The sequence below is a fragment of the Triturus cristatus genome, chromosome 1_2 (assembly GCF_964204655.1).
Source record: "Triturus cristatus chromosome 1_2, aTriCri1.1, whole genome shotgun sequence".
Taxonomy (NCBI): domain Eukaryota; kingdom Metazoa; phylum Chordata; class Amphibia; order Caudata; family Salamandridae; genus Triturus; species Triturus cristatus.
The window spans coordinates 1,078,614,857-1,078,637,225 of NC_140580.1; the positions used below are offsets into that span (position 1 = coordinate 1,078,614,857).

The window sequence follows — 22,369 nt, forward strand, 5'->3', positions numbered from 1 at the left end:
CAAAGGTGCATCAAATACTGGGCAAAGTGTGGCGGGGGGGTACTACTGCAACAAAATAACTTTTTCGTACACCACCTTCCTAAGCAACACATTGTACTTTGTGGCTCTTGCTGTGAACAAACAACCGGTATCTTTACTGTTCTTGTGCACTTTTCTTGCTGTATGTCGAGAACATAATTAATTGGTAAAAGCAGTGTTAAAATGAAGGTTCTAGAATTCAAATCCCTAATAATATTTCCATATTGTTCCACCCTGTAAAACTGATAAATCTGTTGATCATTATAAATATTTCAGGCTCTAAAAAGACCTGTGTATCCACATTAGGGGGAAGATGACACAGCTTTGTTCTACACATTCTTCTGTTTTTCTGTGCTTTTAGGTGGCTAGAAAACTCCGCCATGTCCCTCTTCAGTCTTTAACCTGCACGTGCAAGGTTCATTGGCACACACAATGTGGGATTTTATGACCCTTTTTAAACTCATACATTTGGAAAACTAGTTGATTAGTAGTAGTAAACTTTATTTACAAGATTAATAAAACTAATCAAAATCATTACCAAATTATTTTGTGATGGTTTTATGAAACTAACAAATATAGTTAACTAGTTGCTTGTACTTTAGATACTTGTGCTATTTAAACGTTGCAAAGAGTTCTATCTCCTACCCCAGCATGTAATATTTACAGGCACAAAAAAGGTGAAAAATACTTTTTCCTGGACCGCAGTCCTAGAATGCTTAGAGTGTAGGTGTGGCAAAGGATGTTATTTGGTCAATGTTTCCACTACAAAGCATACTGTAGATTGCAAGTAGAATCAAGAAATGAGGATTGCGAGCTTTTTGGACTTTGTAGTTGTAAAATAATCCCAAAAGTCATTTGTATCTAAATGCATCGCTTTTTCAAAATTTAAAGTTTTTGTATGTGTTTAGTGCCCCTCTCTCTCTTTACCTCCATCACCATGTCTTTTTATACTGTTTTGAGTAGATTTCGTCCCAACTGCGATTCTTTGACCCTCAACTGAAGGAAAAGCCAGAGCAGGAATTGTTCATTGAGCCTGTGTGGTTGGTACGACTGCGACACCTGGATGGCCAGATAAAGGTACAGCAAGAATCACCCTTTCTTTCTACATTTGACCTAATTTCTGACAGATTTAATTATTTATTACTGCTGTCGGGTATTCAGTGGCCTTGCATTGATAATTTTAGGTAGCATTACTGCATTTTCTTCAGCTTGAAATCATGTGGATATATAATAATAATCTGCCTTCTCTGGAGGCGTAACTGCTTTGCTGTAAGATTAGTAATACAATCTGACGTTCTGGCTCTCTTGCTCCTGAATGTCGTAATGCCTGCACCACTGATGATCATAAAGGGCTTTTAAAAAAAATAGCGGTCATCTTTTGCTGCTCAGGAAGTTGCTCGAGCTTCTCTATGCTCATGCACTGACTCTGCCTTCTATACATCCATTCCCAACTGTCCCAGCCCAGTTCTTTGCGTGCCTGCAAGAAGTAGGAATAGGTTTCTGGTGTTCTACTTTTCTAGACCAGGCAGTTGAAAACCAACTTCATGCAGTGTATCCGGTGCAGTGGTCTCGATTTGGCAGGTGATTCTCATAAGATTTTTGTGTTGGAATTTGCATCTGATGCGTTTTTTCAGGACTAGAGCTGAAGTCTGAGAACAAGATGTTCGAGGCATATGAGCTGCAGATTACACACTTGTGCATAGATCGCCATCTGGTGTTGGGCCCGGATGTTTGCAGTTTGTTTTTCCTCTTGGGAAGTCTTTGGAAGTCACGAGGTCGGTGACTCCTCCTTTGGATCGTATTGCGCATGGGCTTCGGCTCCATCCTCAGATTATTTTTTTCCGCCATCGGGCTCGGATGTAATCTTAGCGTTCCGGTTCCGATCAGCTTCCAGTTCGACGATCGACGCGCAATCCTCACCCCAATTCGCGGTATTGTTTCGATCGCGATCTCCCAACTCGACGCGCCTCTCATCGGCAAGACCTTCGGTTCCATTAGTCGTCGACGGCGGCCTTCGGGCCTACCCAAGCTCCGGTCCTGGCTAATGAAAAGGACTCAATTTAAAAAGTGCCCTCGTTGTGGGTCCAAATTCCCCCACACCGATCTCCACTAGGTATGCAATCTCTGCCTCTCCCCTGAACACGAGGCTCAAGACTGTCCGGTGTGTAAGTCCTTCCGGTCCAAGAAAACTATTCAGGACCTAAGAGCCAGAAGAACCATGGCACACTCTTCGGCGATCCCAGACGACCTCTTCGGGGAAGGCGTCGACGCTCCAGAACAACACACCGACGAGGGACTCGTCAGCGCCTCCGAAGCAGACGATTCAGATGTGGAGGACATCACTCCGGCACAGAGGGTCGTGAGTACTGATCCATCCCCCCCCCTCCTCGCCGGCACCAAAAAAGGCTTCGGTCACGCCTTCGCCTCCGGGCCTAAGCAAGACCAAAGACACTGCTACCCACACCACACCGCACCTTCGGGACCGGTAAAGAAGCCAATTAAGCCTTCGGGCGGCTCGAGCCAGCCCGCCGTCGGTGCCGATAAACACTCTTCGGCACCGAAAAAGAAAACTGCCTCCATCTCGACACCGAGCCCCACACCGAAACACTCTGGGTCGAAACCCAGCTCCTCTGCACCGACCCCATCTTCGGTACCGACAAAAGCACACAAGGCCACCGACACTTCGAAGCCGAAATCCATCTCGGCGCCTACTAAACAATCGGAGCTTTCCAAGCATGGTTCCAAACAACGAACCAAACCAGATAAACCTAAGAAACCAACGGCCGACGCCTTCGGCGCCGATGGACCAACCAACGAACCTCACCAGAACTATTTGCACCGGATCCCTTACAGAAAACACTAACTAAGGATCCCAAAACTGGACATTTAATGCTCTCTATCAAAAAGAGACAGTTAGAGAAACCTGCTCCGCCTCCACTTCCAAAGAGGAAGGACTCTACTACCTCCCCTTTCAGACTACCTTCTCCACCTTCCCCTCCACCCACCTTCCCCTCCACCCACCTTCCCCTCCACCCACCTTCCCCTCCACCCACCTTCCCCTCCACCCACCTTCCCCTCCACCCACCTTCCCCTCCACCCACCTTCCCCTCCACCCACCTTCCCCTCCACCCACCTTCCCCACCTTCTCCAACCCCACCTCATCATTCCCCGACCCCATCTCACGATGATGATGAAAATCAGGGGGATCCATATGATGACATAGGAGATGTGTCCCAAGATATACCCACAGGGGACCCCACTCCCACAGGATCCCCAGACCCATGGGACGATTAGAATATCCCTGATATCCCCAACGTCCCACAAGACGATCTTTACCCTTCCAGACCTTCTCCACCAGAAGACTCATTGGGGTTCAACCATCTACTGCAAAGGGCGTCACACTACCTCGGGGTAGATCTACATACCGACCCCGTGGAGGAGGATTTCCTCCTAGATACATTTGACACCACACATAGGACCACCTCCATATTGCCTATGCTCAAAGGTGTTATAAAACATGCGCCGGAGATCTTTATGGACCCAGTCAGAGCCAGGGTCATTAACCCGCGCACTGAAAAGAAATATAAGACTGCCCCAACAGATCCCTCCTACATCAGAGGGCCAGCGCCACTAGATTCCCTGGTAGTATCCACAGCACGAAAAAGGGCCAACTCCCAGGCGTCAGGCAAAGCACCACCACCTGACAAAGAGTCTAAACTCTTGGACGCATCAGGCAAACGTACTGCATCTCAAGCGGCCAATATATGGCGTATCGCCAATACACAAGCACTACTAGCGACGTACGACAGGGCCCATTATGACAAATTAGAAGCCATAATGCACCATCTCCCTGATAAATACAAAGCTAGGGTCAACGAGCTAATTCAGGAGGGCAAAACAATTTCTAATACCTCCATACGTTGTGCCTTAGATGCAGCAGACACAGCCTCTAGGGCCATCAATACTAGTGTCCTCCTCCGTCGCCATGCCTGGCTAAGGATATCCAGTTGTAAACTGGAGGTACAAGCCTCCATCCTCAACCATCCCTTTGACCAGGAACATCTGTTTGGCCCAAAAGTGGATGACTCCCTAGAGAAAATGAAAAAGGACACGGACACGACAAAATCCATGGGAGCCTTGCAATCTCACCCTCCCAGACGCTCCTTTCGCCGCTCCTCCTTTCGGAGCACATCCAGAGGCTACTCCTCAGATACCGCTTCCACTTCATACAAATCCCCCTACTCCACCTTTACAAGGGGTTACCAAAGAGGCGGCTACAGGGGCAACAATAACAAAGGCAGAGGCAAAACAAACACCAACCGCTCTGCCACCGCGCCTACCCAATGACTTCCCTCCACTTCCCCCAGACCATCCCACTCCGGTCGGGGGCAGACTCCAACATTTCCTTCCGGTCTGGACTACCATCACCTCAGACAAATGGGTAACACAAATAATTCGGTCAGGCTACTGCCTAGACCTAATATCTACCCCCCCCAAACATTCCACCCAGACAACGCCCAATGTCACCAGAACATCTAATGCAACTAAAGCAGGAGGTAATCTCCCTCCTACAGAAAAAGGCAATAGAACACGTTCCTACCAACCAACAAAATATGGGGGTCTACTCCCTATATTTTCTCATACCAAAAAGGGACGAGACTCTACGGCCCATCCTAGACCTTCGGCCCCTAAACAAATACATACACTCAGACCATTTTCATATGGTGACGCTTCAGCAGGTACTTCCACTGCTTTCCCAAAACTACTTCCTCACTACTTTGGACCTAAAAGACGCTTATTTCCACATTCCAGTGCACAACGCTCACAGGAAGTACCTCAGATTTGTAGTGGACGGCCAACACTACAATTCAAAGTGCTCACGTTCGGAGTCACAACCGCACCACGAGTATTCACCAAGTGCCTAGCAGTGATGGCAGCACATCTGCGAAGACAACACATTTATGTCTTCCCATACCTAGACGACTGGTTAATAAAAGCCAGTTCATACAATCAGTGTGTACAACACACGCACACCACAATCCAGCTACTTCACCAGCTAGGCTTCACGGTAAACCACAAAAAGTCCCATCTACAACCATCCCACATAAAACAATATCTCGGTGCCACCATAGACACCTCAAAAGCGCTCGCCTACCCCAATCCTGCCAGGATTGCAAGCATTCAGGCTCTATGCGCAAAATTCATGCCACAACACTCCCTTCCAGCTCGAGTGTTCATGCAACTAATAGGGATGATGGCCTCTTGCATCTTCATAGTACCTCATGCAAGAGTCCAGATGCGTCCTCTCCAAGAGTGCTTAGCGCGCCAATGGAACCAGGCCCAGGGTCAATTAACAGATCTGGTGTTGGTAGGCGGTCGTACCCATCGCTCGTTCCTGGACCCGATTCCCCAGATAGTACTCTGACTGGGGAGCTCATCTATTACATCTCACCATGCAGGGCAAATGGACACCTCAACAGAAGTTACTCCATATCAACCATCTGGAGTTACTAGCAATCTTCTTAGCCCTAAAATCTTTTCAAACACAGATCTCAGGCAAGGCAGTCCTAATCCGCACAGACAACATGACAGCCATGTATTATATTAAAAAACAAGGCGGCACACACTCTCCACAGCTCTCAACTAGCACAGAGCATATGGAGAGGGGCCATACCCCAGAAAATCTTTCTCCTAACCCAACATGTCCCAGGAGTCCAAAACACTATGGCAGATCTGCTCAGCAGACAAACTCAACAAAACCACAAGTGGGAACTTCACCCGCAAGTTCTTCACCCGTACTTTCAAATGTGGGGGCATCCACAAATAGACTTCTACGCCACCCACGAAAACACAAAATGCCCAAGCTTCGCCGCCAGATACCCACACCCATTTTCCAAAGGCAATGCGATATGGATGAACTGGTCAGGCAGATTTGCGTACGCTTTTCCGCCTCTCCCACTCATTCCATTAGTGGTGCGCAAACTACAACAGCACTCCCTCATACTAATATTAGTAGCGCCAACTTAGGCCAGACAACCGTGGTACACCACACTGCTGGTACTATCTGTAGTACCGCATCAAAAATTACACCTCTCTCCACACCTCTTAACCCAGAACCATGGAGATATCGGACACCCGGACCCAGCTCAGCTCAACCTTGCGATCTGGCTCCTGAAATCCTAGAATTCGGGCACCTAAATCTTCCCCTGACTGTATGAACGTCATCAAAGTAGCTAGACGACCTACACTAGAGCGTGCTACGCCGCCAAGTGGAAACGTTTTGTTGTCTATTGTCATAACACCATCGATCCCCTAGATGTGTCCATTCAACACATCATAGGCTACTTACTCCACCTACAAAGGTGCAATCTAGCCTATACGTCCATTCGACTGCACCTCGTAGCCATAGCAGCTTACCTACAAAACAGGCAACATCTCTCACTCTTTAGAGTACCTGCCATTAAAGCCTTCATGGAAGGCCTTAAAAGTATAATTCCCCCCAGAGTGCCACCCTCACCTGTGTGGAACCTAAATATTGTTCTCAACAGACTAATGGGACCTCCTTTTGAACAAACTACACAAATGTGATCTTCAATTCTTAACATGGAAAAACGCTTTTCTTGTAGCCATCACTTCCCTCAGAAGGGTCAGTGAGATACAAGCACTCACTATTCAAGAACCTTTTCTACAAATGCACCATAATAAGGTGGTTTTCCGTACCAACCCAAAATTCCTCCCCAAAGTCATTTCTCTATTTCACCTAAACCAATCTTTAGAACTACCAGTATTCCTCTCGCAACCACAAACCGTTGCAGAAAGAGCTCTTCACACAATAGATGTCAAACGAGCCTTACTCTACTACATCGAGAGAACACAACCCTTCCGTAAGACCAAACAACTGTTTGTCTCTTTCTCTCCACCACACAAAGGCAACCACATCTCCAAATCAGGGATAGCTAGGTGGATTGTCAAATGCATTCAAATTTTCTACCACAAAGCAAAACAAACGCTATCCGTTCCCCCTAAAGCCCATTCTACACGTAAAATAGGGGCTTTTTAGGAAACATCCCATTAGATGATATCTGCAAAGCAGCTACATGGTCAACACCGCACACTTTCACTAAACACTATTGTGTAGATGTGCAAACTAAGCAACAAGCTAGTGTGGGCCAGGCTGTACTCAGAACATTATTTCAAACCACTGCAACAGCCGCTAAGGATGGGTACTGCTATATAATCTATGCACAAGTGTGTAATCTGCAGCTCCTATGCCTGGAACGGAATATGCTACTTACCAGTATGCATCTGTTCTTGGCATGTAGAGCTGCAGATCTACACACGCCCACCCGCCTCCCCGGCTACCTGTATCTGTTCCAGTTTATCTTATTTAGATACCACACACATGGGCCTTTTCACTGTAATTACTACGCTCCATCTTTCCCTACTGGTGAAAAACAATCTGAGGATGGAGCCGAAGTCCATGCGCAATATGATCCAAAGGAGGAGTCACCGACCTCGTGACTTCCAAAGACTTTCCAAGAGGAAAAACAAACTGCAAACATCCGGGCCCAACACCAGATGGCGATCTATGCACAAGTGTGTAGATCTGCAGTGCTACATGCCAAGAACAGATGCATACTGGTAAGTAGCATATTCCTCCTGTCCATGTCGAAGGTAACTCCAGTACAGCAACAGACATGTTGGTACCATTTAAGTAAGTGGGATTCAGGACCAGACCTGGTACATGTTTCAGTAGCTCCCATCAGCTTTGTTGTGACTGTCACCAACCCTGTTTCAGGTCCTCAACTGCCCATTCAAGAAGCAAACCTGGAGTGAAGGGGGTGGACAGATGAGGGCAGAAGGAATATTTTAGTGGGAAAGAGGTACATATACAGGTCCGATAAAGTCCTCAAAGTACCTTGGTGGAGTCGTTCTACCTTCCTTAGTGAATCTGCCACAGAACACAACTGAGCAGGTGCACAGCATTAGACGTCTAGAGCCCAGTCCTCCTGGAAGGTCTGTGTGCCACTTGCAGGATCCCTTCCACAGGAGGTTAAAGTGCCCGCTCATCAGAGACCGATGCCTCAGTACCAGTGTTTTCTGGGGCCTGTGTAGACATGGTAAACATCAAAAGTTCTTACCTTTTTTCGTAATTTCAAGCTGCACTGTTTTGTAAGAGCGGAGGAGGCTTATGTTTGAGGCTCCCCATTGTAAAAGGTCAAAAACCAGGTGATCAAAAAGCAGAAAATCCATGCGGATAAGATGGTCTCAGGCCTTGGGATCCTCAGGGACACAGGGGGACCTTTGGTCCTCTTGTTCACAGCCCAGGGGCGACTGGTGCCGAGGTGTCCTTAGGTGTCAAGTTTTTCCCTACCGGAGCAGTCGTGGTAGAGGTTGCCTGTGTGCAGAGGCTGCAGGCGGGGTCGGAGGACCCACAAGGAGTTAAATCATGATGGACTCTGGAGGGCTGGTAGACCTTGTTGGCACAGTTGGCCCACTTTGACTTAAGCTTGGAGCGACGGGTGCAGTGGTGGCTTCGGGTGTCTGGTTTTAGCAGTTCCGAGGGCCTTTCTTTCAGAGTTGCTGCAAGATACAGGGTAAATGTCTTGGTTCTTTATCAAAGGCAGGCAGTCCTCCCACGTTTCGGGAGTCAACAGCTGCAGGATGAGCAGACTTTGGAGCAGTTTTGTACAAGGGATGCAGACAGGCCAGTGGGGCTGGTACCAGGTCAGCTGCTTCTCTCCTATCTGTTTTTGCGGCTCTTCAGTGTCCTCTATCTTCTTAGGTGCTTCCCTAAATACTGATTATATGGGCGTTGGGGGAGTGTAGGGTAGTAGCCAATGAGCTACTGACCATTGGGGTAACTACACCCCCTATATGACCACTCCCTGTGGGAAGTGGGCATAACCCTGTCCCAGTATTCCTAAGTATGCCATCACAAAGATCTCTACTTCTGAAAAGGCGTGTCCACCTCAGTGTAGCCCACCTTTGGGGTGGTAGTAGCCTGGAAGTGGTACGCCTACCTGACTAGCTAATTTTCCCACCGGTCTAGTTGCCAAGGGGATCCTGGACAAAGGGGGGGGGCGGCTTCCTCTCCTGTGAGAACAGCCAGACTCTCATTCCAAAGGCGGCAGCGCTTTGAAACTTGCAGGCCTGGGGAAGCTAATCAGCAGGTCATCCTGTGGGAGGGGGTGTAACACCCTCTTCCTGGACAGGCTTTTGATCTGGGCCTCCTGAGAGCAGAGGCTGTCACCCTAGGAGGTCAGAACTGTGTCTCGGGTGGCAGGATGGCAGAGACCTGTCAGGGAGCACCCCAGAGTCTGGTAGGTGTTCAGGGAGCACCTCTAAGGTGCCCTCTGTGTACATGTATTGGAAAATCCCTCACTTTAATCAGTGTGGGTTTACCAATATGAGATGTTTGACACCAAAAATCCCTATTTTCAAGCCATCCTATATCTGGGGAACTCGTTTTCACCAGTGTCAAACACATGTTTTAAAATGGCTTCCCTGAGGGGGGTGTGGCTAGCAGCCAAAGAAGATGGCTGCAGCCTGAAAGAGCTCTGCGATCGGCTATCCTTCTCGCCAGAAATCCTCTACAGAATCCGGCAGCCGCGGCTTTACAAAGGGAGCCGAGGGTGTGCTGATGCCTGCTGAGTGCCGGTCCTGAGTTGCGGGCGGACTGGAGGGGCCGTTGTGGTGCAGCGCCGAGTGGAGGGACAGCGGCCTAGCTACGCGGCACAAGCCGGGGACTGGGGTGAGCGCTGCTGCCGGCGGGAGCAGGCGGGCGCTGCGACTCCAGACGGCGATCCTCTGGGTGTCGCCACCTGTCGCTGTGCCGGCTGCGCCCCCTTCCGAGCCGCTACATCAGCCAGGGACCCCAGCGCCTGAGGCGGAGGGCGAAGTTTGCACCCTCTGGCCCACGGAGAAGGGTACACGGCCCCAGCATCAGGGGCCGGAGCACATACAGAGGCTGCGGGCTGCCCTTCACCGCGCCATCTCCGCGGCCGGACTGACGCACCTGGAGGCACGGCATCTTGTCCCTCTTCCGGGCGGACTCCGCAGTGTTGCGCTGCCTGTCCTCCTGCAACATACGGAGGCTGGGGACTGGTAATCACCGCGCCGCCCCCGCAACGGGGCCTGCGCGCTTGGGGTGCACGACGCTACGTCCTTCCTCCAGGCGGCCTCCCCCCAGTATTGAGCTGCTTGCCTTCATACAGCGCACGATCGGCGTCAAGGGCCACATGCCCCCTCGGGCCCTGGTGCTCATGGTGGCGCCGCACACTTCTTTGAGACCCCGGGGACGATGGCACGATGGGAGGCCGCGGTCCTAGGACAGTTCAGACCAATAAGCTGGACAAATATACTTTCAGTAAAGACAGCTCGGCCCTGGCGGCTGGCCCCTCTGGAGTTGCAGATGGCCTACAGTCCGGAGGGAAGAAGGAAATAACCTTACAGGAGATTATGGCCACCCTCCACCAAGTGCAAACGTCGATTGACACTATATCTACAGACATCACATTCCTTCGGGCGGATGTCTCCAAGATGAACTCTAGAATAACGGAAGTGGAGACCACGATGGCGGGTCTCTCGACGGATACAGCCACACTGCAACAGCAAGTGAAACAGCTGGAACACATCACAAAGCAAATGGCTGCCAAACTCGAACTGGAGGGCCGCTCGTGGCGCAACAACGTCCGAATGGTTGGAGTACCTGAAAGCATCAGGGGGCCCGCCCTGGACCTGTTTGTTGAGGACCTAATCGAAACACAATTGCAACCGCGGGGTCTCCAACTTTTTTTCCGTGGAAAGGGCCCATCGTGTACCGGTGGGACGACACAGGCCTGGGAGCCACGTCCCGTCCCCCCTCCCCCCCCCCCCCCCCCCCCCTCCCACGACCAATCCGGGCACGACTATTCAATTTCCGGGACTGAGATGCGATTCTTCAGGCGGCACGAGTGGCACCCCCGCTAAAGGTAGACAATAGCACGATCTCCCTGTATCCGGACTACACGGCGGCCGTCACGGCCCAACGTAGAAACTTCCTGGACGTCTAAAAAGAACTGCGGAACCGAGATCTGAAGTACGCGATGCTGTTCCCAGCAAAGCTCTGGTTGGAAGCAGAGGGGAAAAGCTGGTTCTTCTCGACTCCGGAAGAGGCCCAGGAGTGGCGGGAGGGATGGCGACCGGCCACAAGCCCTCACGGACGGTACCGGCGCCGACAGCGGCACACCTCAAAACCTGGAATGTCCCCACCGGCTCAAACAGGTCCCATCGGCCGGCACGCATCGATCCACAGAAGCCCACGCCGACTAACATACCACCTGACTGCTGAGCAAACACAGCCAACACACTGGGCCAACGACAATGATCTAGAGACTCAATCACCTAGCGTGAACACAGCACAACTCATTAATCCAGGACTTGGCGGCTCGCCTATGATGGCAGCTGCTTAGATGACATATTTGCTCTCCGCGCCATAATCGGCTGCCATAGACTGAATATCCTGTGAGGGGAGGAAGTACGACGATCGCTACACCGCTCTAACCCCACAGCAAGTACAAAGTTATGGGACGGAAGCACACTGCTATGTTGGGGTGGCGGGTAGTTTTAAATCCGCTAGGCAGGGGTGCAGGGTGGGGGAGGGACAATTGGGGAAAGTTGAGGGGGTTCTTGTTTGCACCAGTACACACACATGTTCAGATTAGGCATACCATAGACAGGCCTGGTGGGAAATGGCACTAGGGACGAGGCACACACCTTAATGCAAAATGGCACGTAAGGAACCTTTAGAGCGGTCGACACCAGACCCTAAAACTCAGGATGGGTCGCAGCATATGCTATGCCCTCCCCTTACTATACTCTCATGGAATGTAAACGGTCTGGGTGATAAAATTAAAAGGGGGCTGGTCCTGCAATTCCTCAAACGTAAAGGCCCAGCAGTCGCTCTAATACTAGAGACACACTTGGTGGACTCGACACGAAAGGCCATGGACAGGTGGGGCTACAAAATGGTGGCACATTCAGACTTCACCTCAGGATTCCGGGGAGTGGGTATCCAAATACATAAACCTTTCCCTCTCATGGTACAGGACTCATGGATAGATGACCAAGGACGCTTCGCAGCCATTGCCTGCCAATGGGAGGGGCGCCCATATCATTTGGTTTCAGTATATACACCTGATGACATTTCCGGCCCTGGCTAAATTTCTCCTATCACTCCCACCAGGAGACCTTATAATAGCGGGCGACTTTAACACCACAATGGATGCGTCACTAGATAGACAACCCCCTAGAGACTCCACTGGACTGAATCGACAACTACACAAATTCACGGAAACGATTGGTCTAGTGGACATCTGGTGTCTTAGTCACCAACGGGAGAAGGGATACACGTTCCTTTCTGGGGTACACAGCAGCATGTCCAGGATCGACTATATATTTATATTGTATTATATATTTATCCCATGCAGGGTCTTATGGTACGATGGGAACAAGATCTGGGTACACTGGAGGAGGCGGACTGGCAGAAGGCGCTGTCGTCACCTCGAGAGATAGCGATTCCCTCAAAACTGCGATTAATACAATTGAAAGTTCTACATCGAATATATTATTCTTGAACGCTAATACATAAAATAGGAAGACCTGACACACCACTCTGCCTCCGACAGTGTGGGCTACTGGGCACCTTTTTCCACATTATTTGGGTATGCCCCAAGATTGAGGGATACTGGGGGGCGTTCATGAACACAATTTCATGGGTCGTGGGGGTGGAGGTTCTTCCCGAACCCAAGCAGTGCCTGATCAATATCTGGGATCCCACAGATTTTAATCACATGCAGCAGGACTGGGTTACCTTGGGCATGGCGCTGGTGAAACGGAACATAGCGTGCAACTGGGGATCGCAGCAAACTCCCACACTGCAACATTGGTGCCGAGACATGGACGCTGCAATGGTCATAGAGAGGGCAGTATATGTACACCGGGGTAGCCCCAAAAAATGGACTAAGATCTGGGGTAGTTGGAATACCTTTCGCAGAAATGTATGCGAACCCCCACAGGAGGTAGATCTAATGGATGACAGCGACTAAAGACGTTCACAGGGACAGTGGTCTATAGTTCATGACGACATTCTGGAACTATGTGCCTGTAACTCAGTTATATGGTTATTGATGATGTTCAAAATCGATGGGACAAAATATGCTTGAGTGTGCTAAGTACCTGAACTGTCTACAATGTAATAATTGTGTACTGCTTAATGGTTATTTCAAAATAAAAAATATTTCAAAAAGAAACTTGCACTGGCAGTAATAGTACTGACCAGCATAGGGGCATATCTGCACATGCAGGTATGCCCTCACATGTAATATTCAGCACCCTGCCTTAGTGCTGTCAGGCCTGCTGTAGGGGTGACTTACAAATACCACATGCAGCGTTCGGGGACATGGCATACAGGGATGTGTGACATGTCGGGTTTTTACTTTTGTCTGCACCAAGACACAGCCTTTGATAGCAGCCTGCATGTGCTTGGTGAGGGGCCCCTTAGGGTGGCACAATTTGTACTGCTGCCCCTACGGACCATCTTTAGTATCTTGGGCACTAGAGGTACCATTTACTAGGGACTTACTGAGTGCGCTAAAGATTTTGCCAATTATGGGAAACAAGTGTACAGTTTTGAAAAAGAGCTCTGGCACTGGGGACCTGGTTAGCAGGAACCTAGTTCACTTCCAGTCGAAATCACATCAGTTACCTGGCAAAAAGTGGGGGTGGCCATGTCAAAAAGGGCGACTTTCCTACACAGACCCAGCACTTCAGGCATATATTGTGGGTCGTGATACCTATGTGACAGATGATGCTAGTTGATACGGTATGGGTGCAGATCTGTCATAAGTAGTTGGAGGGAAAGCGGTCATAGTTTGATTCACATCCAGAAAAATGAAGGATGTGGAGTTGAGATATTCAGTGAAAGAGAGAAAGAGATGAGTATGTTGGAGAAGAAAAATGCAGACCCTATCTGTGGGGAAGGAAGTTTTGGTTAAAAACGGACCATAAACCTTTGGTTGACATAATGTCTGTTAAGAAAGCGACAGCTAGATTGGCAACAAAGTTATTGGAGTTACATTTTTCTGTCAGTCATATTGGAGGGGGAAACAATATAAAGGCAGATTTTGTTTAAATCTAGACTACCTATTGTGGATAGTGAGTTCAAAACAAAAAAACAAGAGGAAATTGAGGAATGCAATATTATAAGTATTGAGAACAGGGTGGTTTGTTCAGACATGGAAGAATGGCAAAGTGCCCTAGAGGGTGATGTGGTATTAAAGCAGGTCAAGTTTGTTATCACAGGTTGGCCTAAAGCGAAGTCAGTGGATGTAATAGAAAACAGTCCAGTGTGGAGTTGGACATAGTTCTAGGCGTAGCGGCCTTAATCCCCCCCCCCCCCCCCCCCCCCCGGTGTTTTCGGTATTACCGGCATGTCACTTAATGCGATGTAAGGGTACTTACTATATAAGGACAGCCGAAAGAGCAGAGATGTGTAAACGTCTAAGGGCCAAGGGACCTGGCACCGCCCGCCTCTTCCTGCCGCTGACAGGCGCAGACAGGCCCGCCCTTGACCCGGGCTTCGCCCACGCTGCGGGAGGGCGGCAGCGCTTTTGTTGAGGCCTCAGGCGCTGCTGTGATGTTGTTCCCCTGCGCCAGGAGGGGCTGCTGGGAGTTGTAGGCCGTTCCCCTCACAGCGATATACGGAAATGTAGAGCCGTTCCCCTCACGGCGGTGTGCAGAAGTGCAAGGAAGCAGAGCCGTTGCCCTCACGGCGGTAAAATGGCAAATTGGGCCGTTCCCCTCACAGCAGTAACGGGTACCAGCAAGCGCATCCCCCTGCAGCTCCCAAATGCAGCCGGTCAAAGTTAGGGGTGTGGGAGTATGACTCAGCACACCCTGCCGATATCCAGCGCTGCGCTCCGTGTATTGCAACTTGTAGACCGGCTGGATTCAGGCTCCTGCCTCTGTCCCTCAATCTCCCCGGCCTCCGCTCAGAGGGTCCACGCACCAGCCAGCCGGCTAGTACATATATATATATATATTTTATCCCTCTGGGATGCCAAAATCAAAGTCACCAAGTCGCAAAGGGGAAATCACACCCCTCCTTTCAGCTTCTCACCTTATTCAGCCTTAGTCAGCCTGTCGCCGCCAACAGAAGAGCACTCCTTTTTTCTTTTTTTTTTTTTTTCCCCCAAAACAACCGGAATCATACACCCGCTTTAGCCTTCTCCTTCTCCAGGCCTTTGTTTCTCTTCTGCTGGAACCTCATAGGGAAGATTGCTGGGTCAAGAACAGCCGTCCTGATGCAGACCTGAACCAGCAGTGAAGCTCAGAGGAGAGCAGCCGCCCCCGGCACAACCGGCGCTGCCTGGGGCACTCTGCACTCAGCGCTCTCAGCAACAAAGCAGCGAAGCCAACAGCTGAATAAACGAAGCAAGTGAGTGAAGTATTGCAGTAGCGGAGGCCAAAACCAAAGCGGGACTGGAGCAGCGCACACGCTTCCTCCTTTCAGCCAGCAATTATCGAGTCTAAGCACGTCCACCGAATTGCGCCGCATTCACTCCACTCTACTCGCCCAGTGGATGTAGAACTACAACCATTTTATAAAGTGGCTGACAAATTGTCTTAAAAAAAATAATTTGTTAGTTAGGGGTGGCAAAATTATTCCTTTCAAGTGCTTCAGATAGAGAATACTGGAAGTGGTTCATTCTGGAGCAAGTACAGTGTTCCTATAGTGACAAACATTTGTCCACACCGACACCACCTCCGAGACCTGTACTAGACCGAGTGTGGCAAAGAGTAGCAGTGGATTTCTTAGGTGCTTTTTGTGAGAAAGTGGCTCTGTATATACTGTTCCCTAATAGGTACAGGGTGTACAGAGTCCACAGTCCCCCAGAGGCTGATAGAGGTCAAAGTTAGGTATGACCTTACTCTCAAAAGTGGTAGCTTGGTCGAGCAGTAAGGCAGTACCAGAGGACAGTGTAAAGAATTTATTGTACACACTCAGTCAGCAAATGGTTCCACACACTCAATAACTGAACTCTAGGCCAATGGTTTATATATATAAAATATATGCTTGTTTTATTTTTAGAACCACAAAGGGGATAAAAATATACTTTCTCAGAATGAGCGGTTGAATATAAATACATTTGTCTTAAGCAATAAATTTATATAAACAGTCACAGTTGGTTGCAATAAACAATCCTATTTCCTAAACATAACAATGCATTGAGCTCAATGGTAAATTCAGGTTATTTGTAATTAATTACTTTTCAGATTACTTTTGGAATTCCAGGTCTGGCTCCTAGATCCAGCCTTGGGTCAGTATTCAGAATCAAGTGATGAAAGTCGACTTAATAACTGTAATGATTTTTAAATAATATTTAGCTATTTCAAAAGTTAGCACTTAGAAAATATTTCAAAGAAAACATTCAATGGATCTCTATGGCAAGAAATTCAAATTGCAGGTAGAGTACTTTGTCGTTACTTTAGTAATCCAGGACTGGGTACCTAGACCCAGGACTGGGGTCCTTATCAAAAACAGGTAAGTAATTTCGTTTGCAGAAATGGTACGATTTTAAAAGAATATTTCTAATTTGCAAAAATAGACACTTAGAAGAAATTTCACAGAAAAGCAGACAATGGTTTCCTATGGGAGAAAAATTAGTTAGAGGTAAGTATAGTTGTGGACACTTTTCAGAGTCAGGGCTGGGCACCAAGATCCAGCACTGGGAGCTCACCTAGGAGCAGGTGAGTAAATTTGTTTTTGTCACTTGGCTGATTTTTGGTGAATATTTGCAGTTTTGAAGAGTTCACACTTAGAAGATTTTTGAAGAAAAAGCCAGTCAATGTTACCCTATGAGGAAAATGAAGTTAGCGGTTTAAGGGTAAGTACTCGACTGGCAGAGTTGAAATTCCGGGCATAGACTCAGGGGTCCCCCAGTGTCGGGTAGGTACAGTTGGTTCACCCTCAGCGGTTTCAGGACGGCCGGGTGCAGAGAGAGTTAGGCCCAATGTTATCCTATGAGGGATAGGGGGACCTTGGTTGGTGGCTGCTGTCTGGCAAGCCACGCGGCTGTGGGAGCTGGGCTCCTGGTCACTTACTCGGGGCAAGTGGGGAAGTAGGTTAGTGTAGAGAGTGCACTGCCAGTGCCACTCGGGCGGCTGGGTGCAGGGTGCTTTTGAGCCGTCGGGCGCTCAATGGAAATCAATGGGAATGTTCCGGTTTGGAAAAAGGCTGCAAGCTCGGGGACGAGGATGCTTCAGGTGCCACCACCACTTCGAGAGGTAAGTTGGGTAGTTGTAGGTTAGGTGGGTACCCCGGGATTGGGCACAGGGGGCCGCAGGGCGCCGGGTGCAGGGGTGCCTTTTGATGTCGGAAATCTTACCCTCTTGTTGATCGCGGTTGGGGTGGCACTCTGTTCTGAGGCTGCAGGCTTCTTCTGGAATGTCGAGGGAGGTCCTTGGGTGCCGGACTCGGGGTCACAGTCGCCGTGGGGTCGTCCTCAGGGTCTTTGTCCACTCCGGCACTGGCCAGGCTTGGCTGGTGCAGAGTGTGTTGGGTCCGCGGTTCCGGGCTGCTGCCAGGGGTTAAAAATAGGTTTCTTGAGTAGAGCCTCTACTCATGGGAGTCCCAGGGGCTTAGAGCCAAAAGGTAGCCAGGTCCTCCGGGGTTAGTGAGGTTGCTGGCCACGAGAGATGCCGCGCTGGTGCAGGTTCGAGAGTCGACAGGCCGGTAGGGCTGGGGCCAAAGCAGTTGGTGTCTTCTTCTCTTTTTAGCAGCTGCAGGGCAGGTCCTTGTTCTTCTTGCTCTTCTTGTAGTTTTCTATCTGGAATCTGGGGAAGGAAGGTTCAGGGGGCCCCTAAATACTAGAATTAGGGGCGTTACAGGTAGGTGAAGGCCAGGGACCAATGGGTCCTTGTCCTGGGGTGGGTACACCCCCTATCCTGCCTCTCTCCTGTGTGAGGGGGGCAGTAGCCTGATCCTGATAGGGTAGGGCCTCCCATCTCCAAGATGGCGAGAGCCCGGAGATGTGCTTCACCTCGCCTCCCCCACCTGAGAGGTGGGGTGGGCAGGCTGGCACATCCCCTGTCCTTGTATGGGGTTTCCGGCCAAGCTTCCCGCCAGAGTGGGGGGTTGCAGTGGCCTGGGGAAACTCCAACTGGCGGCATGCCTTTGAAGCTTCCCTTTGCTCATCCTGGGGGAGGAGATTTCTCACCTCACCCAGGATGTGCATTGTTGCAGGCCCGGGAGAGCAGGGGCTCTCCCACCCAGGGGTCTAGCAACGTGTCTGCTGTGTGGCAGCCTGGGCAGCCTCAGAGCAGACGTGGATTGTAGGTTAGCTGTAAGGGGGCATCTCTAAGATGCCCTCTGGGGTGCTTAGTACATTAAATACCACACTGGCATCAGTGTGGGTTTAATGTGCTGAGAAGTTTGATACCAAACTTCCCAGTCTTCAATGTTGCCATTATGGTGTTGTGGAGCTCGTGTTTGACGAGCTCTCAGCACCATGTACTTGTAAATGGCAGCACTGTACTTACAGTGCCCAGGAATGGACCTGGGTACTGTAGGGGCACAGGGCTCCTGCTCCTGTGCCCACACCATAGGCATAAGGCACCCAGCCAGAGGGGTGGCTGACATATGCTTTGGCAGTGTAGGTGATGGGCATGGCACACAGAGATGTGTGCCATGTCGACTCTTTGTTTTGTCCTGCGCCCAGACACTCAGCCTGCAAAGGCAGTGTGTGTGTGTAAGGGTACAGGGCCTCTAAGGGTGGCACAATGAGTGCTGCAGCCCTTAGAGGCCTTCCCTGGTCACAAGGCCCTGGGTACCTAGGGTACCATTTACTAGGGGCTGACATGTGGCCAGGGTTTGCCAATTGGGAGTTTGTATTTTAGGGAAGGAACACAGGCCCTGGGCACCTGATTGGCAGGAGCCCAGGGCACAACAAGGAAAAGTGCATCAGCTATTAGGCAAAAAAAGGGGGGGGGTTACTGCAACAGAAACCCACTTTCTCACACTTTTCATGTGTTACCAAACAGCATAAAGTATTTTGTTGTGTTTATAGATCATCTATCGAGGTGGGTCGAAGTAAGAGGCATCTCAGAACACTAAATCGGACATTCGCTTTTTACAGGATATGTTCAGTGGAGAAGGAGTTCCTGAGGAACTCTTACCAGACAACAGGGTACAATTCACCTCAGCTACCATGTTCGAGTTCTTAACTAAATGAGGGTTAAGCATTTGTGCACACCATTGTATCCTCTCCAAGCCAATAGTAAAGTCGAGAAATAGAACAGGGTGCTGGTGGAGTGCATATAGAGTGCTATTAAGGCGAAAATTGATTGTGAAGCGGCAATTAAAGCTGTGGTGTAGGCTTACGGGACAACCCCGCACTCAGTTACTGGAATTATATCATTTGTTTTAAAGAGGCAGAAAAGTGGTTTCGGCATTGAATCCATTTTGGTAATCCAAAATTTAGAGTGATATTTTGAGTGAATCATACAGGGCTAAGAGTACCAGTGCTAATTACAGCAGTGAAAGATTGAAAAAATGATGTTGCAAAGAAAGACGCTGTGTGCATTTTGCAGTAGGTGATATTGTGCTTGTCAAAGATCCGTTGTTGTAAACGGGAAAGTCAAAATTCAGAGAGCCAACTTTTATCATTGAAATAAAAGGTCACGCGGTGAAAACTAGTAATGGACAATGGTGGACCATGGTTTGTTTGGCAAAAATTAACAATCAATAGTGGATTAGACCTGGATAAACAATTGGAAGACCATTACAAACTGGTATTACGGAAATGTACAACAATTCGAAAAAGGTACCAGGCAAATTTTGTAATTTGTGTTGTGTAGTATTTGCAGGTCATTATATTTATATAGCTAAATGCATATGTTTTTTCTTTTATATATTTTGTTTTGTTTGTGTTGTGAAAGGCGGGAGATATATGTGATGTTTAGAATTCGAAATGAGAAGAATATATTATATATATTATATTATATTATAATTATATATTATATTATATTATATTAGAAGAATATTGTGTTTTTTTTTTTTTTTTTTTTTTTTTTTTGAAACCGTTTATTACATTTTAAAAAGGTTACAAGTATGGGCCTACAACCATCCGGCCGGCCGCTAGAGTGGCAGAAGCATATGACATACCTACAGTAAGAGTCTCTTGGCGGTGCAGATTGGTAAATCAGGAGATATCAATAGCGCAGGCCACATAACTCCAAGCCCACAATACGGTTTCCTTTTTTCAAAACAGAACAACACAAAAAACCACACCCGCAAGGCAACCCGCCATCCAAAGTGACGGTACGTGCTCCTTAAGTGGGGGATCCCAACCAGCAGCCAAACTCTGAAGAGGGGAATGGGAATAGATCAGGGACTGGGGAACCACATGCCCGCGGCTGAGGGAGGGGGTCGGCTAGGGGGACGGAGCTGGTGAGGCAGCCGGTAGCAGTGGCGGCTCACAAATACCCCCGCGATAGGCGTTCCAGGGGCCCCAGATTTTCACCCACGCCCCAGGCTTACCCCTCGCCACATACACTACCTTTTCACGAAACATACACCAATCCATATGTTCTTTCCAGGCCAACACCGCCGGGGGCCTCTGGGATCCCCACAATTGAGCAATGTCACGCTTAGCTATCATGTATCCCAGAGTCACCCACCGCGTCTGCGGGACAGAATAGTCATTTGGTTCCCACACATTCAGCAAGCATCTCCTCGCTTCAGGCAACAGCGCGACACGCGTCACCACACGCAGGACCTCATGCACACCACGCCAGAATCGCTCCACCTTTGGGCACTCCCACAGAATATGCATGAAAGTTGCCAAGGCACCACAGCCACGCTTACACAATCCATCACCAGCAAAGCCCATACGTAGAAGCCTTGGCCCCGTCACGTAAACCCGGTGGAGGATCTTAAGCTGGACGAAGCGAAGGCGAGCCGGGATGGCCACCTCCTTCGGAGAGGCCACCGCGGAAATCCAGTCCTCGTCGTCCAGTTCCAGCCCGTCGGCAACCCAGGCCTCGCGGAGACTAGTCAGCAGGCACGATCTGTCGTTGATCAGTTTTTTGTATATAAGGGAGATCGTGCTGTCTGGGACATGGCCATCCAGCACTCTGTCCTCCAGGGGGGAAGACTCCGGAATGGACGCGACATCAGGGAAGACGGAGCCCAGCGCGTGGCGGACTTGCAAGTACCGAAAGTACTCACTGCCTTGCAGCTGAAATTCCGTCTGCAGCGTCTCAAAAGTTTTGAATCCCCCCCTCGTCCAGAGATCTCCCACTGTGCTGATTCCGATCGTGTCCCACTTCTCGAAGCCCTTCGATGTCCACAGGGAGCCCAACCTCTCAGACGCATATAGCGGTGACGCCCGGGTCAAACGGTCCTTCCACCCCATAGCTGCATTAGCCGCGTGCCAGACACGCACCATGACACGCGTCGGTCCCGTCAGACGGGAGTCGGGCGCGCCAGAGTAGAGCGCTCGATTGTAATCGCCACCGGGCAGGAGCATCTTGTCCATTTCAAATGCCGGGTTCAGGGCGGGCCCGTAAAGGCCATGATTAATCGCAGCTAGCTGGGAGGCCCAGTAATACCGTTTAATGTCCGGGAAGGCAACCCCCCCATCGTACCACGGGAGCGTCAATTTAGCCAGAGCAATACGCGGCCTCCCGTCCCAGAACAGGCGCCGCTGCAGGCTCTCCACCTCACGGAAGTAGCGCGCCGGAACCAAGTCCATAGTGTTCTGAAGCGCGTACAGAAAGCGCGGCAAGGACATCATCTTAAACAAGGCCGCTCGGCCAAGCGGCGAAAGCGGAAGACGCCGCCAACGTGCAACGTCCTCCCTCAAGCGCTGGAGGGGGGGTAGCAAGTTCCGCTCGTAGCGGGCCTCCGGGTCTAGAGTAATATATATACCCAGGTACCGGAACCCCTGGGAGGCAATCTGGATCGGGCAGTCCCGTGGTAGGGCCGGAGCCTCCCCGGAAAGCACATATACGCAGGATTTCGCCCAGTTGATGACAAGGCCTGAGTTACGACCGAAGGAGCGCAAAACATCAACCAGGACAATCAGCGAGTTACGCGGGGAGGCGAGATACAAAAGGATATCATCGGCGTAGAGGGACACGCGGTCCTCATGCTCGGGGGTCCAGCGGAGACCACGGATAGAGGGGTGCCACCGCAGCCACTCCGCCAAGGGCTCCAAGGCCAATGCAAACAGGAGCGGCGACAAGGGGCAACCCTGACGCGTGCCCCGCCCCAGCGCGAAGGGGGCCGAGACTCGCCCATTCACCA

At 50.0% G+C, this 22,369-nt stretch overlaps 1 protein-coding gene across 8 annotated transcripts in view; it reads left to right on the forward strand.

The window, feature by feature from the left end:
• The window catches only part of SEC16A (SEC16 homolog A, endoplasmic reticulum export factor), a 559,433-nt gene that overhangs the window by 210,486 nt on the left and 326,578 nt on the right, over positions 1–22,369 (forward strand). For all 8 annotated transcript variants that reach the window (XM_085612981.1, XM_085613007.1, XM_085613017.1 and 5 more), the window contains exon 18: positions 982–1,095. In XM_085612981.1, coding sequence (XP_085469107.1) covers positions 982–1,095 — 114 coding nt within the window. The remainder of the gene's footprint in view (positions 1–981; positions 1,096–22,369) is intronic.